This window comes from Pyricularia grisea (genome assembly GCF_004355905.1).
Source record: "Pyricularia grisea strain NI907 chromosome Unknown Pyricularia_grisea_NI907_Scaffold_2, whole genome shotgun sequence".
In the NCBI taxonomy this organism is placed as follows: domain Eukaryota; kingdom Fungi; phylum Ascomycota; class Sordariomycetes; order Magnaporthales; family Pyriculariaceae; genus Pyricularia; species Pyricularia grisea.
This window is the reverse complement of record NW_022156717.1, coordinates 7,341,473-7,361,885: the sequence shown is the minus strand read 5'-3', so window position 1 is coordinate 7,361,885 and position 20,413 is coordinate 7,341,473. Positions and strand designations below refer to the sequence as shown.

Sequence of the window (20,413 nt, the reverse complement as noted above, 5' to 3'; positions counted from 1 at the left end):
TCGATACAAGACAGGTGCAGTAGCAACATAATGGAGCCAAAACTTTGCCCGTTGCTCATCTCTTCGTCGTCCAGGTGTTACCTAACCAACAGCGAAGGAAGCCGTTGGAGATGTGTAATACCTTGGTCTGGAGATCACAAAGCTATTAGTAACAGGGATAACTGTTTGTCGGATTTGTAAAGTAATCATCCTTACACTGCCAGCCAGTACATGTGACGATGGATAGGATGGGGAGACCGGCAATGCGGATACGGAGGCCAGCAATCATGGTGAGGTCAGGAAATATGCTGAAATAGTCATGCGTCCATCGCGTGCTGAATGCATTGGGAATAGTGACGTTTTCAACGTCAAGCAAACCCAGGACCTGATGACAACAGAAGTAGATGGTTTAATCCTAATTTTTCAAGGTTGCCTCTGCGGCTCTTCTGTATACGACTCTCGGAAGGGTGGGGCCAAGGTTCCCCTGAGTATTTACGGGCAGTTCTGTGCAGACTGCCGACTCGAGCATCATTTCCAGGAGCCAGGACATCAATATCCTCATTCCATGATGATATCCAAAAGACCTTACTCTCCAGATAGATTAAAACACGCAAAATTCAGCTTTAGAGACAAACATCCTTCAAAATACGGTTTGCGACGTTTACCTCATCGGTACCTACTAAAATATGTCTTCATCTTTGCAGTTGTATTATACAACCTCCATGTTCAGCTCAATGTTACAGCAATAACAAGTCAGTATCAACCAGCAATATAACTGACACTCATGTGTTCTACACGAGTAAGCAAGTGGATAAGAGAGTAGACTAATCGCTTGTGGCATGGCAGTCATACTAGAATGGCTACTACATACTTCGTGGGAAGTAGTACTACGAGTAGTATATAAAAAAAAACCTTATCCGGAAGCGTCTGAACATCTGAACGTTGTATCCTGTAGACATGGTGGAGGATTCGAGAATATAACCAAATCCGTTCTACTGTTTATACATAGTATGCCTGCCATCTGATCAACCATGACTGGATCCACCAATGTGCTGCTGAGAGAAGCGCTGAATGTAGGGATGCGGGGTCGAATTTCTGGGGAATTCGATTAATTGCGCAGGGTTGTGGGGGATGGAAATAGTAACAAACGGATAACGGATAGGGAGCCGAGGCGGACAAGCTTGGATCCTGAATGTCGTGTTCTACCTAATTAGGTATCTATTTACCCGACAGACCAACCGACAACACGTACTTTTACAGTCAGTCCCACGGTTAGGGTAGCAAATGGGCGGACGTGCACATGCTAGGCGGGGGACTTTATTTGCCGTTTGCTATTAATTTAGCTCAGTCTAGGCCTAGGCAGAAGAACCCACAGCGTAGAAAACAAAAGTCGGTAACCAGTGAAGGCACAGCCCCAGCCACCACACGCTCCCGAGGTCGTATGCCGAGGCAGTTCAAATCCATAGGAAATCGTACGGAAAATCCCTAGTATCATCATATGACGCAATATCGATGCCCTTTTTTTTTTTTTTTTTGGTTTTCGTCAAAGAATTGATCACACTTAACCACCGGCACGAAGTACCGGTAATGCTGTTTTTTTTTAACAGCACATCTAGTCTGGTTTTCAAACTGTAGCATTTCTCTCAAATCAAACCAAGCTACAAAAAAGAAAAACCCCCCAAAAAGAATGCCATCCCAAAATTTCCTGCTGGCAATCTCACACGCCGTCTCAGGCTCAGTCGGCACCGCCACCTCGACGGCGGCAACCTACCCTCTAGACCTGGTCAACACTCGGCTCAAGGTGCAACGGCAGCTCGCTCGGGACGGCACCATCCCGCCCGGGGAGACCTACGATGGGCCAATCGACGCTTTGAAGGCCGTGTGGAGGCGCGAGGGCGGCCTCGCCGGTCTGTACGCGGGCCTCGGCTCGGACCTGGCCAAATCGGTCGCCGACTCGTTCCTCTTCTTCCTCTTTTACAACTGGTTCCGGGCCAGGAGGCTGGCGCGGCCCGGAAACGCCCGGCGCAGGCGGATGGGCGTCGTCGAGGAGCTGGCCGTCGGCGCCGTGGCCGGAGCCTGCTCCAGGGCTCTCACCATGCCCGTCGCCAACGTCGTCACGAGGATCCAGACCGCGGCGCTGGTGGGCGGCGGCGGTGGCGCGGCGGGTGATGATCGGAGCGCGCCCGCGGTGCTGCGGGAGCTGCTGCGCGAGAGGGGCGTCGCCGGCCTGTGGGCGGGCTACTCGGCCGCGCTGGTGCTGACGCTGAACCCCAGCATCACCTTCTTCCTGGACCAGGCGCTGCGCAGCTCGCTGGCGAGCGGCGAGGACAGGCCGGACGGCGGTCTGGTGACCTTTTTCGTGGCGGCCGTCAGCAAGGCCGTGGCCACGGCGGCGACCTTTCCGTTCCAGATCGCAAAGGCGAGGCTGCAAGTGTCGTCGCCATCGCGGCCGTCTTCGCCTGCGCCCGACGCCACCGTGAGCGAAGGGCTGGCGAACGGCGCCGTCTCGGTGGAGGAGGCGGCGAGGATCGCGGCGGCCAAGGCCAAGTATTCGCTGAGCAACAGCATACGCAGCCTGGCCAGGGATAACATCTTCACGACGGTGTCGCGCATAACGCGCGAGGAGGGCGTGGGTGCGCTGTACGACGGGTTAGGGGGCGAGCTCCTCAAGGCGTTTTTCAGTCACGGCATCACCATGTTGTCCAAGGACGCGTTCCACAAGGTGCTCGTGAGGCTCTACTTTGCACTCCTTGCTCTGTCGAGCTTACTCAAGAAAAGGCGCAAGGAGTTGGGGAGCCACGGGGCGGGAGATGCGAGTGGAATCACTGGGGTTGTTTTATCACTGCCACTGGCCGTGAGGAAACAAATAGAGCTGCTATTGTTCACGTTAGTGGGCAGTAGTCAAAGGTTAACCAAAACATAAGGGGTTAAAAGCAAATTTGTACGAGCCATGAAGCATATCATACAAGCGACGAATTCGATTCAAAAAGGCATACCATATGTGCGGTTTGCTGTTTAAATGTATTGACGCCTTGCGATGTCCATAATCTAATATTCTAAATGTACACTTTAAATACACAATCAACACTGAAACGCCACACCAACCTTTTTGACTTCGTTCTTCCCCCCTGCCGAGAAGCCTGTGCCCTCGCTCCGAAGCTCGACCAGACCCGGTAGAATTCTCTCCTTTTTCTTCTTCTTGTCGCCCGAAGACGAGGTTTGAGGCGCCTCTTTCCTCTCAGTGACGTCTTCTTCGCAGACAAAACACCGGACGGCATTCGGGTCCGAGTCGGGCGCGTGCGGATCAAACTTGCCCGACGGCGTCATGAACTGCTTCACACACGGGCCGCACAGGACGTGTCCGCACGGCTTGGCCAGGACCGCTTTGGAGCTGTTTGTGAGCCCCTTCCTGCAGGACGGGCATATCCTGACTCGTTTCTTTGATTTCGATGCGCCGCTCGACTGCTCCTCGTCCGCGTCGCCCTCGTCGGTAAAGTTCACCTTGATGAGCGAGTGCAGCGAGTAAAAGTGCGGGTTGTCCTCTGTCGAGCTGGGGCAGACGGGCTGCGTCTTGACGGCCTTTTTGATCTCGTGTAGCACGTTGTTCTCGTTGGACGTTGGCGTCACGGTGGGCACCCAAAAGGAGGGCAGCTTCGGTTTGGCCGCCTTTTCGCTGTCGATGGTCTTGCGAGCTTTCGCCCGGTCCTCGGCTGCGATGCGTGCCACTTCATCCTCGTCGAGCTCGAACCGCCTTTTCCTGTCTTGCGTGGAGGCGCTGGTGCCATCCTCTAACAACGCAACCGCCTTGGACGGTGGTGCTTCCGACCCCCCTCCTCCTCCTCCCCCGCCTCCCCCTCCGCCTGCTGGTGCAGCCGAGCTCTTGCTTGGAACATCAAATCCAGCCTGCGTGAGCTCAAACTCCTTGACAGCGCGCTCGTGGGCCTCGAGCTCCTCGATGGCCTTTGCATCCCTGGCCTCCTTCTCGCCGCTGAGCAGGGCCTTCTCGGCGCGCTTGATCTCCTTCTTCTGGGCCAGGATGTTGCTCAGGGCGCACTCCCTGCAAAAGACGTCACCGGCGGAGCAGGCGACGGGGTCGACGGCCGCATCGAGGCAGAGCGAGCACGAGGCGAAGGGTAGGAAGGATTCGCGCGACAGGCGGGCCGAGTTGGAGCCCCAGGCCGCCTTGGCCAGCTCCCTCTCGTACGAGGTGAACACGGCCCTGCTGGTGTTTCTTTTGCCTGCGAGGTTAGGACGGTCATTCTCTTGTCAGATGGAGGCGGTTTCTATGGGGGTGAGCAATTGGGGGTGGGGGGAGATGTTGCTACGTACTGTGTGCCATGTTGATGATTGTTTGAGGTGGTTTGGGTAGGTAGATAGGTACGTAGGTAGGCTAGTGCGCCTAGTAAGTATCCTACGCCTGAGCAATGGAGCTGCCCGGACCACAATTGGATTGTGTTGTCTTCGTTGAAGCAGATGCAGACATGCAGGATTTCGAATTGGCGATAGATATCGTTTTGCCCGTTTCGTGGTCCAGGCGACTGACTATATGATATGGCAGATCAATTGATTTGATTATCCAGGCAGTGAAGCGCTTGTAATTTAGTTACCGTACAAGCAAGGGCCCGCCCGCATGTAATCATTCTGATGCGCGCTCCCGAAAGTCAAGTTTTGGGGTCCAAGTCAAGACCGTGCCAGTTGTGGTCGCCGTCAAAGTCTGCGCACGGTCTCCAGAATCGCTTCGCATCGAGCCGAAAAAAAAAAGCACTTGCTAAACACGGCTAGACCTTCCATCGCGTCGTGAACACTTCTAAAATAAAATAAAATAAAAACCAATTCGAGCGCGTTCACTGACGTATTTCATTTCATTACAGCCTCGTCACTGTTAAAAATGAATCGATCAACAATCAATCAATTTACTGGCGACCAAATGTGATGGGAGCCATTTTGGTTTACATGCCCGAATTATTTCAGCAAAACCCCAAATTCCCTTCTCAGACATGGTAAAATACGCTGTTACCATAATCGCAAATCAATCAATGAACAAGTTGAATGGCCTGGGATACCACCATATTTGACCATATTCTCAAAAACACGAACCAAATGTATCATCCAACGATTCAATAATCAGTTCGAATTGGCAGAATACACGCAGTCAATAATCACAAGTACAACCACCAAAAAATGGGGGTGACGGCCAACGGTCCGCCTCAGCAGCCTGGCTTTACATGGCGCAACACCTCATCCATGCTCATAGGCTTGTCTGTCGCCGTCTCGAAAGGTTTCCTCTATGGCCTCAACAAGGTAGAGACCATAGGCCTGGAGAGATTCGTTGAGCTTCTCGATCAGAGGAGAGATGTTCAGAAGCGCACAAAAGGCTTGATAACTGGTAAGAAAGCAACCTACGTCAGCTTTTTTTTATGGTTTGTCCAAGTTTACTCGCAGAATCTCTCACTAACATTATTCTCTCCCGTCATCATAGTGAGCAATCACATTTCCATGTGAGTGAGTGGGCCATGACTGATCTTGGAAGCCTTTGCTACTTCAAGAATCTCACACGTCAAATGTTATTCCATGTATTGTCGCGAACTGGGCTGACTTGATGCGTTGACATTCCCTGGCATCAGTATAGATGATCCCCTAATATGGGGTGTTTTACCCCTGAAATATTCTTTTAATCAAAGCAACCTGCGGTGGTCACTCGCCGCCCACGACATTTGCTTTCAAAATCCGTATGTTGTTGGTCCTTCAAGGGCCATGCACTCAGCCCCCCATCTCATTTCATACTTTTGTAACCGCTCATGACTAACACAGCCATCATCGCCGTCGGCCAAAGTGTCCTGACCACATTCTTCAACCTCGGGAAAACCCTCCCGACATACCGGTTCAGGCACTCACCATACGGAGGCCTGTTCCAACCCACCATGTCCGACGCCATCCGCCTCCTTTCGTCGGAGCAGCACGGCCTCAAGTACCTCATTCCACCACCACCACCACCATCACCAAGCGGCGACCACCCCACCACCTCAGGTATCCCCCTCCAGTACCCCCCAGCGCCCTCGGACCCGGGCTCTCCCACGCCGTCCTACCGCCCCTGGGACCGACACGGCTGGGTGCACATCTTCCCCGAGGCGTGCGTGCACCAGCACCCGGAGCGCGCCCTGCGCTACTTCAAGTGGGGCGTGGCGCGCCTCGTGCTCGAGAGCGGGCCCGAGCCGCCCGACGTCGTGCCAATGTTCATCGACGGCACCGACCGCGTCATGCACGAGGACAGGGGGTTCCCGCGCTTCCTGCCGCGCATCGGCCGCCGCGTCCGCGTCGTCTTTGGCGAGCCCCTCGACTTTGACCTGGCCTTTGGAGACCTCAAGCGCAAGTGGGACGCCCTCGTCGCCGAGGCCGCTGCCGCGGCGGCATCTCGCGCAGCCGCCGCTGATTCGTCCCGCCGCTGGATCGTGCCCTTCCCTGCCGAACCCGTCGACCTCGAGCACGGCGACGAGGCCCGCGCCATCAGGGTCGAGGTGGCCAAGAGGATACGTGACGAGGTCCTCAAGCTCCGCCGCGGTCTCGGGTATCCCGACCAAGATCCCAAAATGGGCCTGGCCGAGACGTGGGCCAGAGAGCCTGGCGTTGGCTATACTTATAAAAGTCATGTGGATGGGAGCAAGGTCAATGAGAAGTTGTGAGATGACTACTGTTTACAGTAGTAGAGGTTTTTGAAAAGGTTAATATTAACCCTACCGAGATGTATATCCATAATAATTATTAGACTATTATGTACACACAAAACCGCTGCGACATGGATGGGGAACAACTTTGGTCAAGGCAAGCTGTTTGTACCAAAGCGAGCGTTCTGCGCCTGAATCTTTATTTGCTTCAAGATCAAGTCTAATACAAATACAAGCGTCTACAAAACATGACAAGAGGTTTATCCATCACGTCCTACATACATACATACCCAAAACAGAGACCTTTTGCCTTTCCCATCTGACAATGGAGTGAATAAAAAGAAATAAAAAACAACACAGAAAATAAAGACGAAGAAAAAAAGAAAAGAAAAAAAAAAGAGAACGATCAAGCCCACCCCTTCGCCGGGCGCCATTGCCCCTTGGTGTTTGTACTGCAGTATTATACTGCCACTGCTTTTCCTCGTTCCATTTTCATTTGCGCTGGGTCACCACCAGCCTCTTTGTAGCCGTCTCCGTAGCCTGTCCTGCCCCTGTTCAAATCCAGATTATCGTTGAAAGACTGGGCATGATCCCATCCATCAACATCTTCCTCTTTGATGCGCCTCACCAGCAGTAGCGGGCTGTCGTCAATGAGCTTATCGAGTCCAAGCATACTTCGACCCTCCTCGCCGCCCTTCCCACTGCGCTTCCGTAGGCTGTCGGCCAGCCTCTTGGCGTGTATCATTCCCATTTCGGACCATACGGTATCGAGAATTCCCAGTGCCCATTCGGCAAACTCGGGAGGGACTCCTGGCGCCGAAGCGGCAACATCGATGTGGAACAAAAGTCCCGGGATACCTGAGGCCCCAGTACCGGCACCACCGACGCATCTGAGGAGATCCCTCTGCTCCGCTGTAAGTTTCGGGTGCTTCCAATGTGTTGCAACGCTCACGAGTGTATCATGTGACATGCGGACGATTGTCTTCCTCGCATCTTCCCTGCGTGCTTCCAAACCTTCGTCCGTCGCCGATAGTGCACGGTACGCCGCTTGCGGGTTTGTTTCTGAGATTTGCAGGAGCATCGAGCACGCCAACAACCGGGCCCAACGGTAATAGTTCCATATCCTGGCCGTCCAATTATCGGTATAGGTGTGATATAGACCCCGGAAACACGCTTCTGGCGCAAAGTCTGATTGGCCGACCGTATAGGTCCACTTGCCATCGATGGAAGCCTCCCATCGCTCCATCTGACCGTCCATATCGTTCAGCAATTTTAACACGTCGTATGCTTCTCCTTGGGAATGGTCTGGTAGGTATTTGCCCCTCATTTCGCGCGACAACGTGACAAGTTGCATCACGAGCGGGAGAAGCTGTGTTGATGGCCATTCTTCTTTCGGCATCACTTTGCACGAGAGACTGACCCAGTCGGCAAAGGCAGGCGGTAGCGAGATATCTGCGACGGCGCACGAGAGGAGCTGTAGTATTAGATTCATTGTCATACGTTAGCCCTGATCGTTCCTCCTCAAGCCAATTAAGCAAACCACATGACGAGCCTTACCAAAGCGTAGCAAAGTTGAAGTAGACCTCTTAGACCCATGGCAGATCCGTTGCGGATTGGGAAGAAACTCCGCAATAGCGCGGCGGCCCCTATCATATGCGTTCTGGCCCCTGTGCTCATATCTGGATCGCTGCCGTTGACGATCTAGTTATTCGCAAGTCAGTCTAACTATCATCGAGAATGCATGAGAGTATCTCGTCGCTACAAGAGCAACCCAGGCGACAAATGTCTTACCTCAAACATGGCGAGCATGAGCACATTGCGAATCAGAAAATCTATTGGCTGGTCTTGCGCTCTGGCCAAGGTTTTACCCGTATCGCGCAACGCGTTTCCATACATCTGGCGGGCTGTGGCCGCCAACTCCTTGCTGCTTCGCAAGTTGGCCAGGCCGGCGAGGCCTACTGCGGCCATGGACTGCTGGAGAGTGTGCTGGAAAACCCAGGGCTGGCTCCTGAGGCCGGTAATATCTGAAGCCTCGTCCGGTAGGCCAAGGACATAGTGATCGATGAAGAACTGGACTCCCTTGTCCTGCCATGTAGCACCGATGTGCTGAGGTGGTGGTGTCGGCCAGGTCGCAGCCCTAGGTACTAGTCCCTGCTGGCCATATTGTGGGCTCCATGGCTGCGCTGGTCGTCTCCCTCTAGCCGACACAGCCGATAAAGGCTTGACGCTGTAGTTAGGAGATGAGGCCAAATCCGAACCATTTGGAGAGCTAGCGACGGGTGAGGATGAAGACGGAGGAGCGGCCGAGCCGGTATCAGCATTATTGCTGCTTCCAGGAGCCGCAGTGGATGGCTCAGCGCCCCATTGGGCATGCGCCTTTTGCATAACCTTGCTGCTCTCATCCCGGAACATCAGCGAGAGCTGATCCCGATAACCCGGGCACTTCTTGCTCACGCGACGACATTGTGAGCATTCAGGCTTGAGTTTGTCGCACTGCAGATGGGTTAAAAGTAAAGGGGTTTCCTGTTAGCTTCTGCTCATCCGATATATCAAAAAAAAAAAAAAAAAAAAATCCAGATGGCCGGCGTTGGGTCCGGCGATCATGGGACATGGGGCTTAGGGCTTGGGCTGGATGAGGAGTCTGGCTGCATCTAGGGCAGCGGTGCTAGGTTTTTTGGGGTAAGCCATGCGGGAGGAACCAAAGTCGTGCAAACAGGTACACCACACCGGTTCCCCAGTGTTGTTTCTAATGATAGATTATAGTACCGATATGTCTTCGGTTGTATAAGCTTTTAGAAACAGAGAAAAGGTTGGGCCCGCTAAAATGTGGAAGAATCATGCGAGCTTGGATTAACATGAACAAGGAGGAGACAAAAAAAAAAAAAGAGTTCTGGCAGCAGAACAGGGGATGAGGGGGGGGGAGAATATCGACAAACTGGTTAAGATACTTGATCTTGTCCTAGTTCAGACATCGACGTGGCTAGACTTGATTGTCCATCAGGAAAGCGGGCAGGTAAGGGAGACAGGCAGTGGGTAAAGTGTAGATGAGTTGGCAATCCTTTCGGCTGCTGTAGGTATGTGGCCCCCAACGCTCCATTCATCCACATCATCACCACCATTCATACACACCTTGATCCGTCTAGTTCGACAACTTTGACAACCTTGAGATGCCTTCCCACAATAAACCATTGTGGAAGTTTAAGGACTTCTTCAATTACCCACACTCCCAGTAGCGAATGATTTGCAGTCCCAGCCCACCGAGGGCAAACAGGCGCCTAGATGAGACGGACCAGGCACGCAACGCGCGCTCGCCGGCGTCGATCCGTCACACGGTTGTCCCGCAGAAGGATAACCAGGGTGCTGACAGGAAATAATACAAGATAAAATATATAAAAAGTGACAGGTATAATACAGCCAAAGATATTAGTGAGAAGACTTAGGGTTGAAACAGAAGTCCCGATCGAGTGGACAGAAGGACCCTAGACTTTTTTTTTTTTCCTCAAGGACGAAATGGTATCCCGAGAAGGAAACAAGTTGATCGTCTGTTGGGGAGTCGTCGTGTCATGCAAAAAGAACCCGGCCCGTCGTGAGAGGCTTTTCGTTGGCTGTGCTAGAGACGAGTTGTTTGTAAGAGAGGTTCGACTGGCCCTAGACTTGTGGTGTGATGCGAAAAGGACGAAGTGCCGGCTTGAAAAGGGCAATCAGATCGCAGGTTGGAATTGAATTTGGCCAATGCTCGTCATGGCAAAGCCTTGGCCTCTGGAGAAAGCACCGCCTGGTTAGTATTTACTGAAAAGTCATGAAGGTCTGTGCCAAGGGGGGGAGAGGGGGTCGGTCTGCCACATGGATGAGTTCGGCACAGGGGCTCCAGGACGAGACCTATTCAGTGGCGGGTCTGTAATACTAGTAAATGTGACTGTGGGGGGTTCAGGGTTCTTTTACAATGCCGGGGAAGGGGCATGCTTCAGGGGGGTAGTATGGCGGACGTCGCCGGACGATGATGAGACGAATGGGTTTCTCAATAGTATTTCGGAAAAAGAAAAAAATATAGTAGAGAAAGTACTCAACGGTCGTGTGATATATAGACGTGAAAACGATGCTTGAGCTACCGGGAAATATTTTTTTCTTCTCCTATAATCTGTGTGCAGTATGATGATCAACTCGGCATGGTGCTATCGGCAAGATGCCTGAACTGGTTTTTGGTTATTTGTTGGTATGCGTGCAGGTGTTATTCCTAGGTAGGTGCCCAGGTAAGGTAAGGTACCTAAGCAAGCTAAGGTAGGTACCTTACTTGATTGTGCTCACTCTCTGCCCTTTGGCATCCCGCACAGTGCGTCTTTTGCAGGCTTGTTACTGTTTCCCAACGGCGGGTGGCATACCGAGGAAGAGAAATGCTACTGTGATACCACAAGACGGCAATATACCCCTGACTACCCGGTCGGTCCTTCTGTCAAAAACATGGTAAGGCCATTTTAGCGCGCCCAGACGAGTCGGCGTTGGTCGAGTTGCGCCTACCGAGCCAGCCGGAGGATTCGGGTGTTTTTGAGGTCGCGGGCAAAGATGCATCGTATCAATCTAGGACGCACTTTGGATCGCAAAGCTGTTCGGCCTTCCTTCCATATTCGGTGTCTGAGAAAGCAAGGTATGCTGGGTGAACTCTCTGATTTTTTTTTTTTAGATAACCTACATGGTCCCAACAAGGAAGTCCTTTCCACTGGCCATCGGTTTTTTTTGTCAAGTCATAAATCCCATGGTTCCTTCATTTTTCTGTGCCAATTCACTTTCCGATGTCATGGAACAATTTGCTGCATTTTTCGCCCCGATAATCCATCCATCCACATTACATGCACTGACTCCTGATCAGCTAGGAGCCATGGATTAACATCGCCTCCTACACAGTCAGTACCCAGGTAGTTAGCACGGTCTACGGAGTACGAAGCTGATACGGTACGTGGAGCGGGACCGGACCACTTTTAACAGCTGGCGACATGCAGTTAGTACAGTAGGCATGATAACGAGCAAGTAAGTCTACGTCAAAATCTCGCTGTTACCCTACCTACCCACCTTACTATGGTAGGTATGCAAGCTACGATACTGTAAAAATCAGATCCGACGACCATGGTCCAGGCTTGGCTAAGGTGCGGGCCAGTCATGGGTTGCTGTCAATTCAGTTGGTGTCTTCAGCTTATTCCCCCACATACAGAAGTGCAGGCATTAACGATCTTCGCACAGCCGCCTTTGGCAGCTTTGACAGCCATGGAACCCTCGTCTTTGTGCGATCGTCCGTTTCTCAGCTTGGTGGTAGATTTTTTTTTCGTCCCAACTGACTCCAAGAGAGAGCTTGATTCTGCTGCAGCAATCAGTCAACGTCACTGACAACAAGGCCTACATTGACTTGGTTCATACTTTGTGCGAAACACGGGGTAGAGACGGAAAACTGTTGTGGTTTCCTTACGATGTACTACTCTGTCTAGCCTTTTCGTTTCTTCTTTTTTCTTCTTTTTTTTTCTCACTCTGTGAAAATCCCCGCATATGGGTAAGATTAACAATATCGGCCCAACATTACAAGTAGGTTTGTTCCCTTATTTCTCTACCATTAGGTAAGTACAATAAAAACGTGCCTGCATCTTGAGCTGGTGCTAAACTTGATTTCTCCACCGAACGGGTGGGCCCAACAAACGGTCGGGCGGTTCGTGCATGAAGTCATATAAGTCCGTCACATTACTCTGTAGATTTTGTTCATGGAAAGTCTGCATGTGTTGCCCGTTTGACTTGTCGATATTTCGGAATTTTTTACAAACGAATTCATACGAGATGTGTGTGCGAAATCCAATGACTATCGTATCAAATCTTATTTTCGCTTGCGGTAGAACCATTAGCCCCCAAGTTATTGTTTGCTCCCTTCTCCACCTGCTGATCTACATAGGGCATGAGGTTAATCTCGCGTCGTATGTTTTCAGATAAGGGAAACTTAGATTGAAAATAAATATCGAAAAAGCCGTCAGGAATGCATGAAATTGTAAATCACGGAATTGAATCGACTCGAGGCTCAGGTAGGTCAAAGCAAGGGGCTGCTGTACTAACTGGTTGAAAAATCACATGGCCAACCCCGGCGGACGGAAAACTGCTACCCAGGCCCGATTGGTTTCCTTTTTTAGATCTTGGGTGGTTATTCCTGTACCAAGATCAGATGAAATATTGAGAAACTTGAAATTTTTCGGACCACTGCGATTGGCCGACATATGAATGTGCAAAGAGAAAAAAAAAGAAGAAGAAAAAAAAAACCTAAGTGTTACCTATGTATGGACCAGTACCCAGATGTGTATCCTTCAACTAACGGCTGAGATGATAGGTCTCACTGGACGAAATGGAGTCTTCCTATTTGAGGTTAGTAACGGGCTGAACTTGATCTGGTGCGGCAGCAGCTCTCTTCTGAGATGCAGTTTTGGGGGATTAGCATACTTGTGTGGGTCAAGTGTATCCCAATTCGCATGTACAGAGAGAGGCTTTCCCAGAAGTTGACTGATATGCTTCACTAGAGCAGACTCTGAACTACATATATTTACTGTATATAGCTAGTTTCGTGCTGATTTATGCATTTCTCACTCAGCCGGAATATCAGACCCAAGGCTAGAAGCTGTGTTCTACCTTCTGGACTGGGCTAGTGCTTGTGGGAACAGATGGTTTTGGTAGTGAGTTGCGAGACCTTTCCTAAAATGGGAGACGCCCAGACCAGGTGTCTATCTGCCTATATGTATATGTATATCTGGCACATTCCCTAAGGTAGTTGCCACTTCTAGTTGTGATTACTATTGTTTACAAATACACTCCCAGGCTGTGAATGTCATGGTTCTTCGCTTCCTTGTCCCCCAGCTCATAGACGTAAGCTGGCGTTTCGAAGCCGTCTCGGCAGTTGGTTCATATCCCATGCTTCACTATGTCAACCGACACAGAGCTCATCTTGCCAATGTTTGTGCTTTTTTCGAAGTGACGTCGATGTCTTCGCATTATTAGGCTTCAATACCCAAAAATATAATTATGTTCAGGACCCAATGGAAGTCCTCAAGTGTGACAGGAGGCGCGGCATCTTTCAACAACGGCGGGTATCGTGGTAGCTCTATATGCGAAACACATGGGTAACTATCTCTATCCAACTTTTGAGTACAGCACTAGTCCTCAGGTAGCGTGACCTACGCATTGTGAGTCCATAACTGGCATCTGAGATCAAGGGAACGCATGTGGTCATACAGCAGAGAGAACCTAATCTTTGGCCACTGCTTCATTTTGCCACTCTGGTCATTTACAGCCCTTTTTGTACGCACATGTCGCATGGGAAGAGATAGGAGAACCCTTGGTTGTTCAACGTCGCTTAGCCATTGAGGCAGTGAGGAGGACTGGGCTATTACTGTCACCTAAGGGACTACTACAAGTCGTATACATGACAGAGCTTGTTGAGTTCAGGGCAACCGCATACCCAGTTACCAGTTGGGTTGCCGCGTATAACATTACTCTCTGTTCCAGCACCGCGAGTGCTTATGGATAGCAAGGGCTAGGTAGAGGCGGAATGAAGATATAAACTGTATGATGTCCTAACAGATAATATTTGGCCTTCTTGAATAGGAATGTCAATGCCCATACTGAGCGACCCTGGGGCTATCCTGAAAAAATGAGCATATATACATACACACAATGGCGTCGAGAGAATGGGGTCAACACTTAGACATGTATTGATGCTGAACTCGTCTGTCTCTATTTCACGACTTTTTGGCCGTCCAGCTTGCATAATTCATGGCCATATTGGATAGCTTGTCTTCAATGAACATTCAGGGACCAACGGAAATCAGGCTCGGAGCCATATTGCCATGATTACAAGCACCATGTTGGTAGACCTTGGAGTATGTCTGGTGTTGATCGGCAACGCAATTTTTGTTTTTGATAAATAAGGAATATAGCCACGACAGCCAGCTTCTCGTGGGGAGAACAAGCAGTGTTTCTCTTTATTGTCTGGCCGGTGCTCAATCAAGTCTTTCCCAAACGGGTTGGGAGCTGGTGCCGAACCTTGTCATATTGTTGACCGCATATCTTTACTATATTTGAGAAATATGTGGTTAATATTCCAGCTGGACTGTGTTTGACTTTGCGGGACTTCACCATGCTCTTACTATGGGAGGACTAGACGGCGAGGATATATATATATATATATGGACATAGGCAAACAGAAAGCAACAAGGATAAGAAGTATTCATGGGACATCGGTAGAAGCTTGTCGACGAGAAATGACACAAACTTAATCAGGGGCAGCTCCTGGCTACCTAGGTAGCTATCTAAGAAAGCTAACAGGTGATAGGCAAGGTCCGGAACCAGGTGAAAAGTGAATTATTGAAAGGCGCCATCACGACTTCAAGGCAGGGGAAAGACAGTGAATTTTCCAACCTGACGAGGTGTGATCGAAGCTGTCATGCAACAAGGTCGAGCAATGAACCCCATATATACTGAAGAATAATGTCAAAGTATCGCAATGCAATGCATGGATAAGTCAAAAATTAACGCGCTCAAGCACCATTGTAGAATATATGACTGTCACTGCCACTGCCAATAAACAAGTCCCTTCAGTACACGACTGATATACACAGACAAATGTCGAGACTCAGAGCTGTCAAGAAGGACTCATCATTGGTGAGCCAGCAATCTTACAGGAGGTTGTGAGATGCACTATGATCAACTTGGAATAACGTCCGAGCCCACTAACAAAGGATAAAGGGTGTATATGTGTATGGAGGGGCGGACACTTCCGGGGCTAACGTGGAGCAGTGACGGCGCCGGGCCGTTGACATGGAAGCTGACAAGGAAGGAGTTCATGGCTAGCACGAGCAAGCAAATTGGGTCTAGACTAGGTCTATACGTTAGCAAGTGCCTCGTTCTATTCAGACCCACCAAGTCTCTGATAGGTGGTTTGGTAGCTGCCTCTAGCTGACTATTATAGCAAACACCAAGAACCCAAAGCGACCTGTTAGCGTGTTTCTAGTCTAAATGTTGCGTTCCACGTTATTATGATGCACTGGCTTCATTACGAGTATAACCCTGCCGAGACTGATAACAAAGAATTGATTAACCACTTTCCCATTCCAAGCTGCCCAGTCATTAATTGTGAGACACACCGCTGAGCCCCTGGTAACCAGCTGTTGTCACAAAAGCAATGTCTCAACACGAAAAGGGATATGATAAAAAAAAAAAAAAAAAAAAAAAAGAAGGCGAAAAAGAAAATTAATTAGCAAAAAGGACGTGTATTGCCTTTACTTGCAGTCAGCACCTGAAGCAAGGAATCAAGAGGGCCACTCAAGAGCGTGCGTGCTTGGGCTGCAGCTTAGTTTGGCGCTTTAATCTACAAGAAAAATAAAATAAAATCGCCAGACACGGCAGGATTGTGATTAAGTCTGTTTGTAAGAATCAGGAGAGGTCGTCTGGTTGCTGGGTGAATTGGAAAATTAATAATAACAATGGGTAACGAGATCGGAGCCGCAACTACCTTACAGTGGTAGGCACATCCCGTACTGCCCGTATTGCACGGTCGACCTAGCACCGTACCTACACACAACGAACGCGTTGACGATTTTCATTTTGATTTATGGGATTGTACGAGTGGGTGGGGTCGAAAACGCACGGACGGGGCCGATGATATCCCGATGGGTGCTGGGTTTGAATGAACCCAAACCCAAGCCGACTCGTGCGCCGCACCTTTGCCCCAGTCCAAACAAATCAATCACTGAACGACCTTCAACGCCTCGTTGATTTTTTTTCTGCACCTCGAGTTCAAATTCGAAAATCCATTATTCACAAATTAAATCGACGGACCACCATCCCTCACACCCGCTACTTTCACTACAGACCACAGTAAGAAGCTTCTCAACGCTTCAGAACTCTTTCACCCTTCTCACCCGCAAGAAAGTTTGATTTCTTTAGACCTCGAAAAAATAAATCAGTGCGTTCCGAGCTCACTTTTTGCGCCCTGTGATTTGAGCTATCCGCGCGACTTTGGACGATCGGCGCCCACCAATCATCCGCATCTCAGATCATCCTACCTTACCTACCCTAGGTACCTTAACTACCTATCTAGTTAGTACTACGACTAAAGCCGTCCTCTACACTTATGAAAGCTGAGACCAATTTGTTTTCCCCCTTCCCCATCTAGGCACATAAACGACGCAGGCGGCTGTTCAAGTCAATACCTCTTCGACCAGACTCGGCCATCTCTACCTGATCGACGATCTGTCGATAAATCTTTTCGCTCGACCGCTCCATCCTATCTCCTCCAAATCACATAACCGTCGCAAATATGGCCACCATGCCGACAAACGGTAATGTTAATCACCAGGACCAGAGCACTGCGTCAGCCTCGTCCCGCAGCCAGGCCAACACCGAGTCTAGCTCCTTGTCCAAGGACGAGGTTGGTTGGTACTTTGTTGAGCAGTACTACACTACCCTGAGCAAAAACCCGGAGCGCCTACACGTGAGATAAAACCAATTAAACCTGTTGGGATGCGACTAGGACCAAAAAAAGAGATGCTAACATGATATCTACCCAGCTCTTCTATGGAAAACACTCCCAGCTTGTTTATGGACTCGAGGCTGAGGTTGCGAACGTGTCAGTTGGTCGTCAGGTAAGGAATGCAAATCAATGGAATGCCACTGTTGGAGGGCGCAACTCTCGGACACAATGGCTTACTTTATTTCTTCCACAGCAAATTCAAGAGCGGATCAAGTCCCTTGACCTGCAAGACTGCAAGGTCCGCGTTTCCAACGTCGACTCTCAGGCTTCTGAGGAGAGCATCGTGATCCAGGTTATTGGAGAGACGGTCAACAAGGGAGGCGAGCCCAAGAAGTTTGTCCAGACATTCATCCTCGCCAAGCAGCCGTCCGGATACTTTGTTCTCAACGATATTCTGCGCTACATTAACGACGACGCGGAAGAGGATGCCGCAGAGACCACTGCGGCTGATGAGGAGACTGCCCCCGAGACACAAGCTGCCGCCGAGCCAGAGGCGTCCAAAGTAGAGCCAGAGGCTGTCAAGCCTGAGGTCGAGGCTGTCGAGGTGGATGCCACCGCCGCCAGCAAGGATTCGGAGAAGATTGCGGAGACCAAGGAGGCTCCTGCTCCTTCAACTGAGGCTGCTTCAGCCCAGCCGGCTGCTACGAAGGATGCCGTTGCCACTCCTGCCAAGACCGAGAGCGCTGCTGCGACCCCCGACCCTGAGAAGGTGGCTGAGGAGATCGCTGAGGAGGAGGTTAAGAAGCCGGAGCTTCCCAAGGACCCGAGCCCGACCCCTGTTGCACCTCGCCCGGCTGCCCCTGCCGCTGCCGAGCCCGAGAAGGCCAAGGAGCCCCCCAAGCCCATGACCTGGGCTAGCAGGGCTGCCGCTGCCGCTAGACCTGCCGTTGCTCTGCCGAAACCCGCTGTCCCTGCCGCTGCCACGCCTGCTGCCCGCCCGGCCGCTGCCGCCACCGCCGCCGCCACTCCCGCCGCCGCCACTCCTGCTGCAGCTGCACCCAAGCCGGCCGCACCTGCCCCTGCCGCCGAGGCCCCCGCTGCTCAAGAGTCGGGCAACGAGTGGCAAACAGCTGGTGCCGATTCCAAGCGCCAGAACCGACCCCAATCCGTTGTTGGTGCGCCCCAAGAAGACAAGGGCACTCTGGGCTACGTGAAGTTTGTTACCGAGAAGGTCAAGACCGAGAATCTTAAGGCTCATCTCTCTTCCTTCGGCGAGCTTGTCTACTTTGACATCAACCGCACCAAGGTTCGTATATATTTATTCTTGAAGTCTTGAGGGAGTGTCGTGACGTTCGTGCTGACTTGGACTGTACAGAACTGTGCTTTTGTTGAGTTCGCCAACATTGCCGGCTACACCGCCGCAGCGGCCGCCAACCCCCACACCGTTGACGGCGAGCAGATTTACGTCGAGCCCCGCAGGCCGAAGGCCAGCGCCTACGGTGGTAGCAACTACAGCAACCGGGGAGGCAGTGTCCCGGGTCGCGGACGTGGTGGATTTGACGGCAACCGCTCTGGAAGCCAGGGCGGCCGTGGCGGATATGGCAACCAAGGCCGTGGTGGGCGTGGTGGTGCCCCCAGGGGTCGCGGTGGTGTGTCGCAGCCCACCAACGCATAGGTCGTTCTGACCTAATATTTCCAAGTTCGAGCTACGTCATGAAGCTTTGAGCTGGTGTGTTCACGGCCCGGACAAGACTAAACGGCATTCTCGAGGTCTTAGTCGTTGGGAGAAAATTCACCACCGAGGGTCGAATATACGGGTGATCAGTGGAGGAAATACAGCAAAAACCAAAGAAGATGTGCATTTCGGCAGGAGTTCGAGGTCGAGTTTTTCGGATCATTTTGAAGGACTAACCTATAAGTCAGTCAATCCATTTGCACGGGCAGAGCTAGCGCGTAGAGGGTATGGTCTCGAAAAGTTACATAGTTGGCTTTTGGGGAGTTGGTCTTGGGACTGGTCTGGTTTTTTTTTTCTCGTTTCCGTCTCATTTCTTTTCTTTGTTCTTGGGTTCTTGTGTTTGTCAACGCCGGGAGGGAATGATGGGTCAGGGAACGGCTGAGAATGGCACTGGCAGGCTGGCGATTAAGCTCTGATACCTTGCTCTTGTCACTGATTTTTTTTCTTTTCTTTTCGTTTCACTTCTTCAAAAACCCATGTTTATTGTCTTTTGATTTTTGGTTCTCCATGGCATGTACAACATGTCCTGGTGAATGGACTCAAAAAAAGAATAAGGGAGCAAGAGCAAACTCGGGTCCGGGTCATGAACGCCATTAATTTGTTTTGATCTCGGAGTTGGCTGGCGGGATCTCTGGGAGCGTCTGGTTCTCTGTAACTTTTTTTTTTATTATTATTATAATTGTGCATGCGGGCTTGCTTGGCCTAAAAACCTTCGTGGGATCTAACGGGTGCGTCGTCGGAGGGGTTCTCTGCTCAGTGATCCTCTGGGGGCATGTCCAGTGGGAAGATTTATCTTTTGATACCCTGGTAAATAATGACTCCTCGCATGTGCGAAATCGACGAAATGAATCTGATGGATCTTGTTGAGTTGCTAGACCAAAGCTCCGAGTGAAACAAAATCCTCCCTTGACGTCATTTCTTTCTTTTTATGAATCAGCATATAGTGATTGCTTGGTTGAAACAAGCCATACTTATAAGCAGCTACCAACTTCAAGGGGGGAATACTGCCCCCAGAGAGACACCCTCTTTATGTTGTGAGTCGCCAATAACCATGAACGAATTGATTAATCAAGTGGTATCCTAACTTGCACCGCCAACGCCATTCTCCTAGTGTCGCTCATTTGTTGCCCTGACGCTATACAGCTAAGCCCCATGAACAACAAGTGACATTGTGTAATAAAACCCGAGGCAACATACGGAAAAAAAGAAAAAAAAAAAAGAAAACCGACATGTCTTCCCTTGCTACGTCCCACCCATCTCCACCTCGGCAGCCCTAGTCTCCCGCGCCAGCTCGTCGGCGACCTCGTCCAGCAAGGCATTGGCGCCGCCCACGTCGGCGCAGGCCGCCTCGAGCTCTGCGAGGAGGGCGGCGGCCTCTGCGCGCTGGGACTGTATCTCGTCAAACAGGGCCGCGTTGTGCGACTGCATCGTCTGCAGCCTGGCATTGAGCTGGTTCTGCTGCGCGGCCAGGAGAGGGGCCATGTTGGCGGCCAGGACGTCTTCTGGCGGGAGGAGGTGAGGTGGTCTAAATGTTTTTTTTTTTTTTTTTTT

The 20,413-nt window shown here is 51.0% G+C and overlaps 8 protein-coding genes across 8 annotated transcripts in view; 3 read left to right on the top strand and 5 right to left on the bottom strand.

Moving 5' to 3' along the window:
- Positions 1 to 1,666: 1,666 nt before the first annotated feature.
- Positions 1,667 to 2,902, top strand: PgNI_04764 (uncharacterized protein; the record flags this gene model as incomplete). The annotated part of the gene is made up of 1 exon (XM_031124807.1): positions 1,667 to 2,902. The coding sequence occupies one exon, from the start codon at positions 1,667 to 1,669 to the stop codon at positions 2,900 to 2,902; it is 1,236 nt and encodes a 411-aa protein (XP_030985672.1).
- Positions 1,754 to 2,592, bottom strand: PgNI_04765 (uncharacterized protein; the record flags this gene model as incomplete). Its single annotated transcript, XM_031124808.1, has 2 exons — positions 1,754 to 2,206; positions 2,242 to 2,592. 2 exons carry the CDS (start codon positions 2,590 to 2,592, stop codon positions 1,754 to 1,756), a joined length of 804 nt encoding a protein of 267 aa, XP_030985673.1.
- Positions 2,903 to 3,060: 158 nt separating the features above from the next.
- Positions 3,061 to 4,598, bottom strand: PgNI_04763 (uncharacterized protein; the record flags this gene model as incomplete). Its single annotated transcript, XM_031124806.1, has 2 exons — positions 4,309 to 4,598; positions 3,061 to 4,217 (listed from the first exon to the last, which is right to left on the bottom strand). The coding sequence occupies exons 1-2, from the start codon at positions 4,316 to 4,318 to the stop codon at positions 3,061 to 3,063; spliced, it is 1,167 nt and encodes a 388-aa protein (XP_030985675.1). The 5' UTR covers positions 4,319 to 4,598.
- Positions 4,599 to 4,770: 172 nt separating this feature from the next.
- On the top strand, positions 4,771 to 6,659 carry PgNI_04762 (uncharacterized protein; the record flags this gene model as incomplete). The annotated part of the gene is made up of 2 exons (XM_031124805.1): positions 4,771 to 5,365; positions 5,791 to 6,659. The coding sequence occupies exons 1-2, from the start codon at positions 5,161 to 5,163 to the stop codon at positions 6,657 to 6,659; spliced, it is 1,074 nt and encodes a 357-aa protein (XP_030985674.1). The 5' UTR covers positions 4,771 to 5,160.
- A 341-nt stretch (positions 6,660 to 7,000) lies between these two features.
- On the bottom strand, positions 7,001 to 10,773 carry PgNI_04761 (uncharacterized protein). The gene is made up of 4 exons (XM_031124804.1): positions 9,771 to 10,773; positions 8,433 to 9,134; positions 8,199 to 8,342; positions 7,001 to 8,115 (listed from the first exon to the last, which is right to left on the bottom strand). Exons 1-4 carry the CDS (start codon positions 9,828 to 9,830, stop codon positions 7,102 to 7,104), a joined length of 1,920 nt encoding a protein of 639 aa, XP_030985677.1. The 5' UTR covers positions 9,831 to 10,773; the 3' UTR covers positions 7,001 to 7,101.
- A 4,586-nt stretch (positions 10,774 to 15,359) lies between these two features.
- Positions 15,360 to 15,500, bottom strand: PgNI_04760 (uncharacterized protein; the record flags this gene model as incomplete). The annotated part of the gene is made up of 1 exon (XM_031124803.1): positions 15,360 to 15,500. One exon carries the CDS (start codon positions 15,498 to 15,500, stop codon positions 15,360 to 15,362), a length of 141 nt encoding a protein of 46 aa, XP_030985676.1.
- A 973-nt stretch (positions 15,501 to 16,473) lies between these two features.
- Positions 16,474 to 19,717, top strand: PgNI_04759 (uncharacterized protein). Its single transcript, XM_031124802.1, has 5 exons — positions 16,474 to 16,754; positions 16,831 to 17,148; positions 17,225 to 17,299; positions 17,381 to 18,433; positions 18,503 to 19,717. The coding sequence occupies exons 2-5, from the start codon at positions 16,975 to 16,977 to the stop codon at positions 18,800 to 18,802; spliced, it is 1,602 nt and encodes a 533-aa protein (XP_030984993.1). The 5' UTR covers positions 16,474 to 16,754; positions 16,831 to 16,974; the 3' UTR covers positions 18,803 to 19,717.
- Positions 19,718 to 20,084: 367 nt separating this feature from the next.
- PgNI_04758 (uncharacterized protein) overlaps positions 20,085 to 20,413 on the bottom strand; it is a gene marked incomplete at its 5' end in the record, with an annotated part of 1,144 nt that continues 815 nt past the window's right edge. The window contains one exon of the mRNA XM_031124801.1: positions 20,085 to 20,387. Coding sequence (XP_030984994.1) covers positions 20,105 to 20,387 — 283 coding nt within the window. The 3' untranslated portion in view covers positions 20,085 to 20,104. The remainder of the gene's footprint in view (positions 20,388 to 20,413) is intronic.

Excerpts from the sequence above, each read along its gene's own strand:
- PgNI_04761 (XM_031124804.1), bottom strand. The coding sequence starts at position 9,830 with ATGGTTTATTGTGGGAAGGCATCTCAAGGTTGTCAAAGTTGTCGAACT. Across the intron at positions 9,135-9,770 it reads GTCGAACTAGACGGATCAAG|TGCGACAAACTCAAGCCTGA; the intron begins GTGTGTATGAAT and ends ACCCATCTGCAG. Across the intron at positions 8,343-8,432 it reads TCATGCTCGCCATGTTTGAG|ATCGTCAACGGCAGCGATCC; the intron begins GTAAGACATTTG and ends GCGAATAACTAG.
- PgNI_04759 (XM_031124802.1), top strand. The coding sequence starts at position 16,975 with ATGGCCACCATGCCGACAAACGGTAATGTTAATCACCAGGACCAGAGC. Across the intron at positions 17,300-17,380 it reads ACGTGTCAGTTGGTCGTCAG|CAAATTCAAGAGCGGATCAA; the intron begins GTAAGGAATGCA and ends TTTCTTCCACAG. Across the intron at positions 18,434-18,502 it reads TTGACATCAACCGCACCAAG|AACTGTGCTTTTGTTGAGTT; the intron begins GTTCGTATATAT and ends TGGACTGTACAG.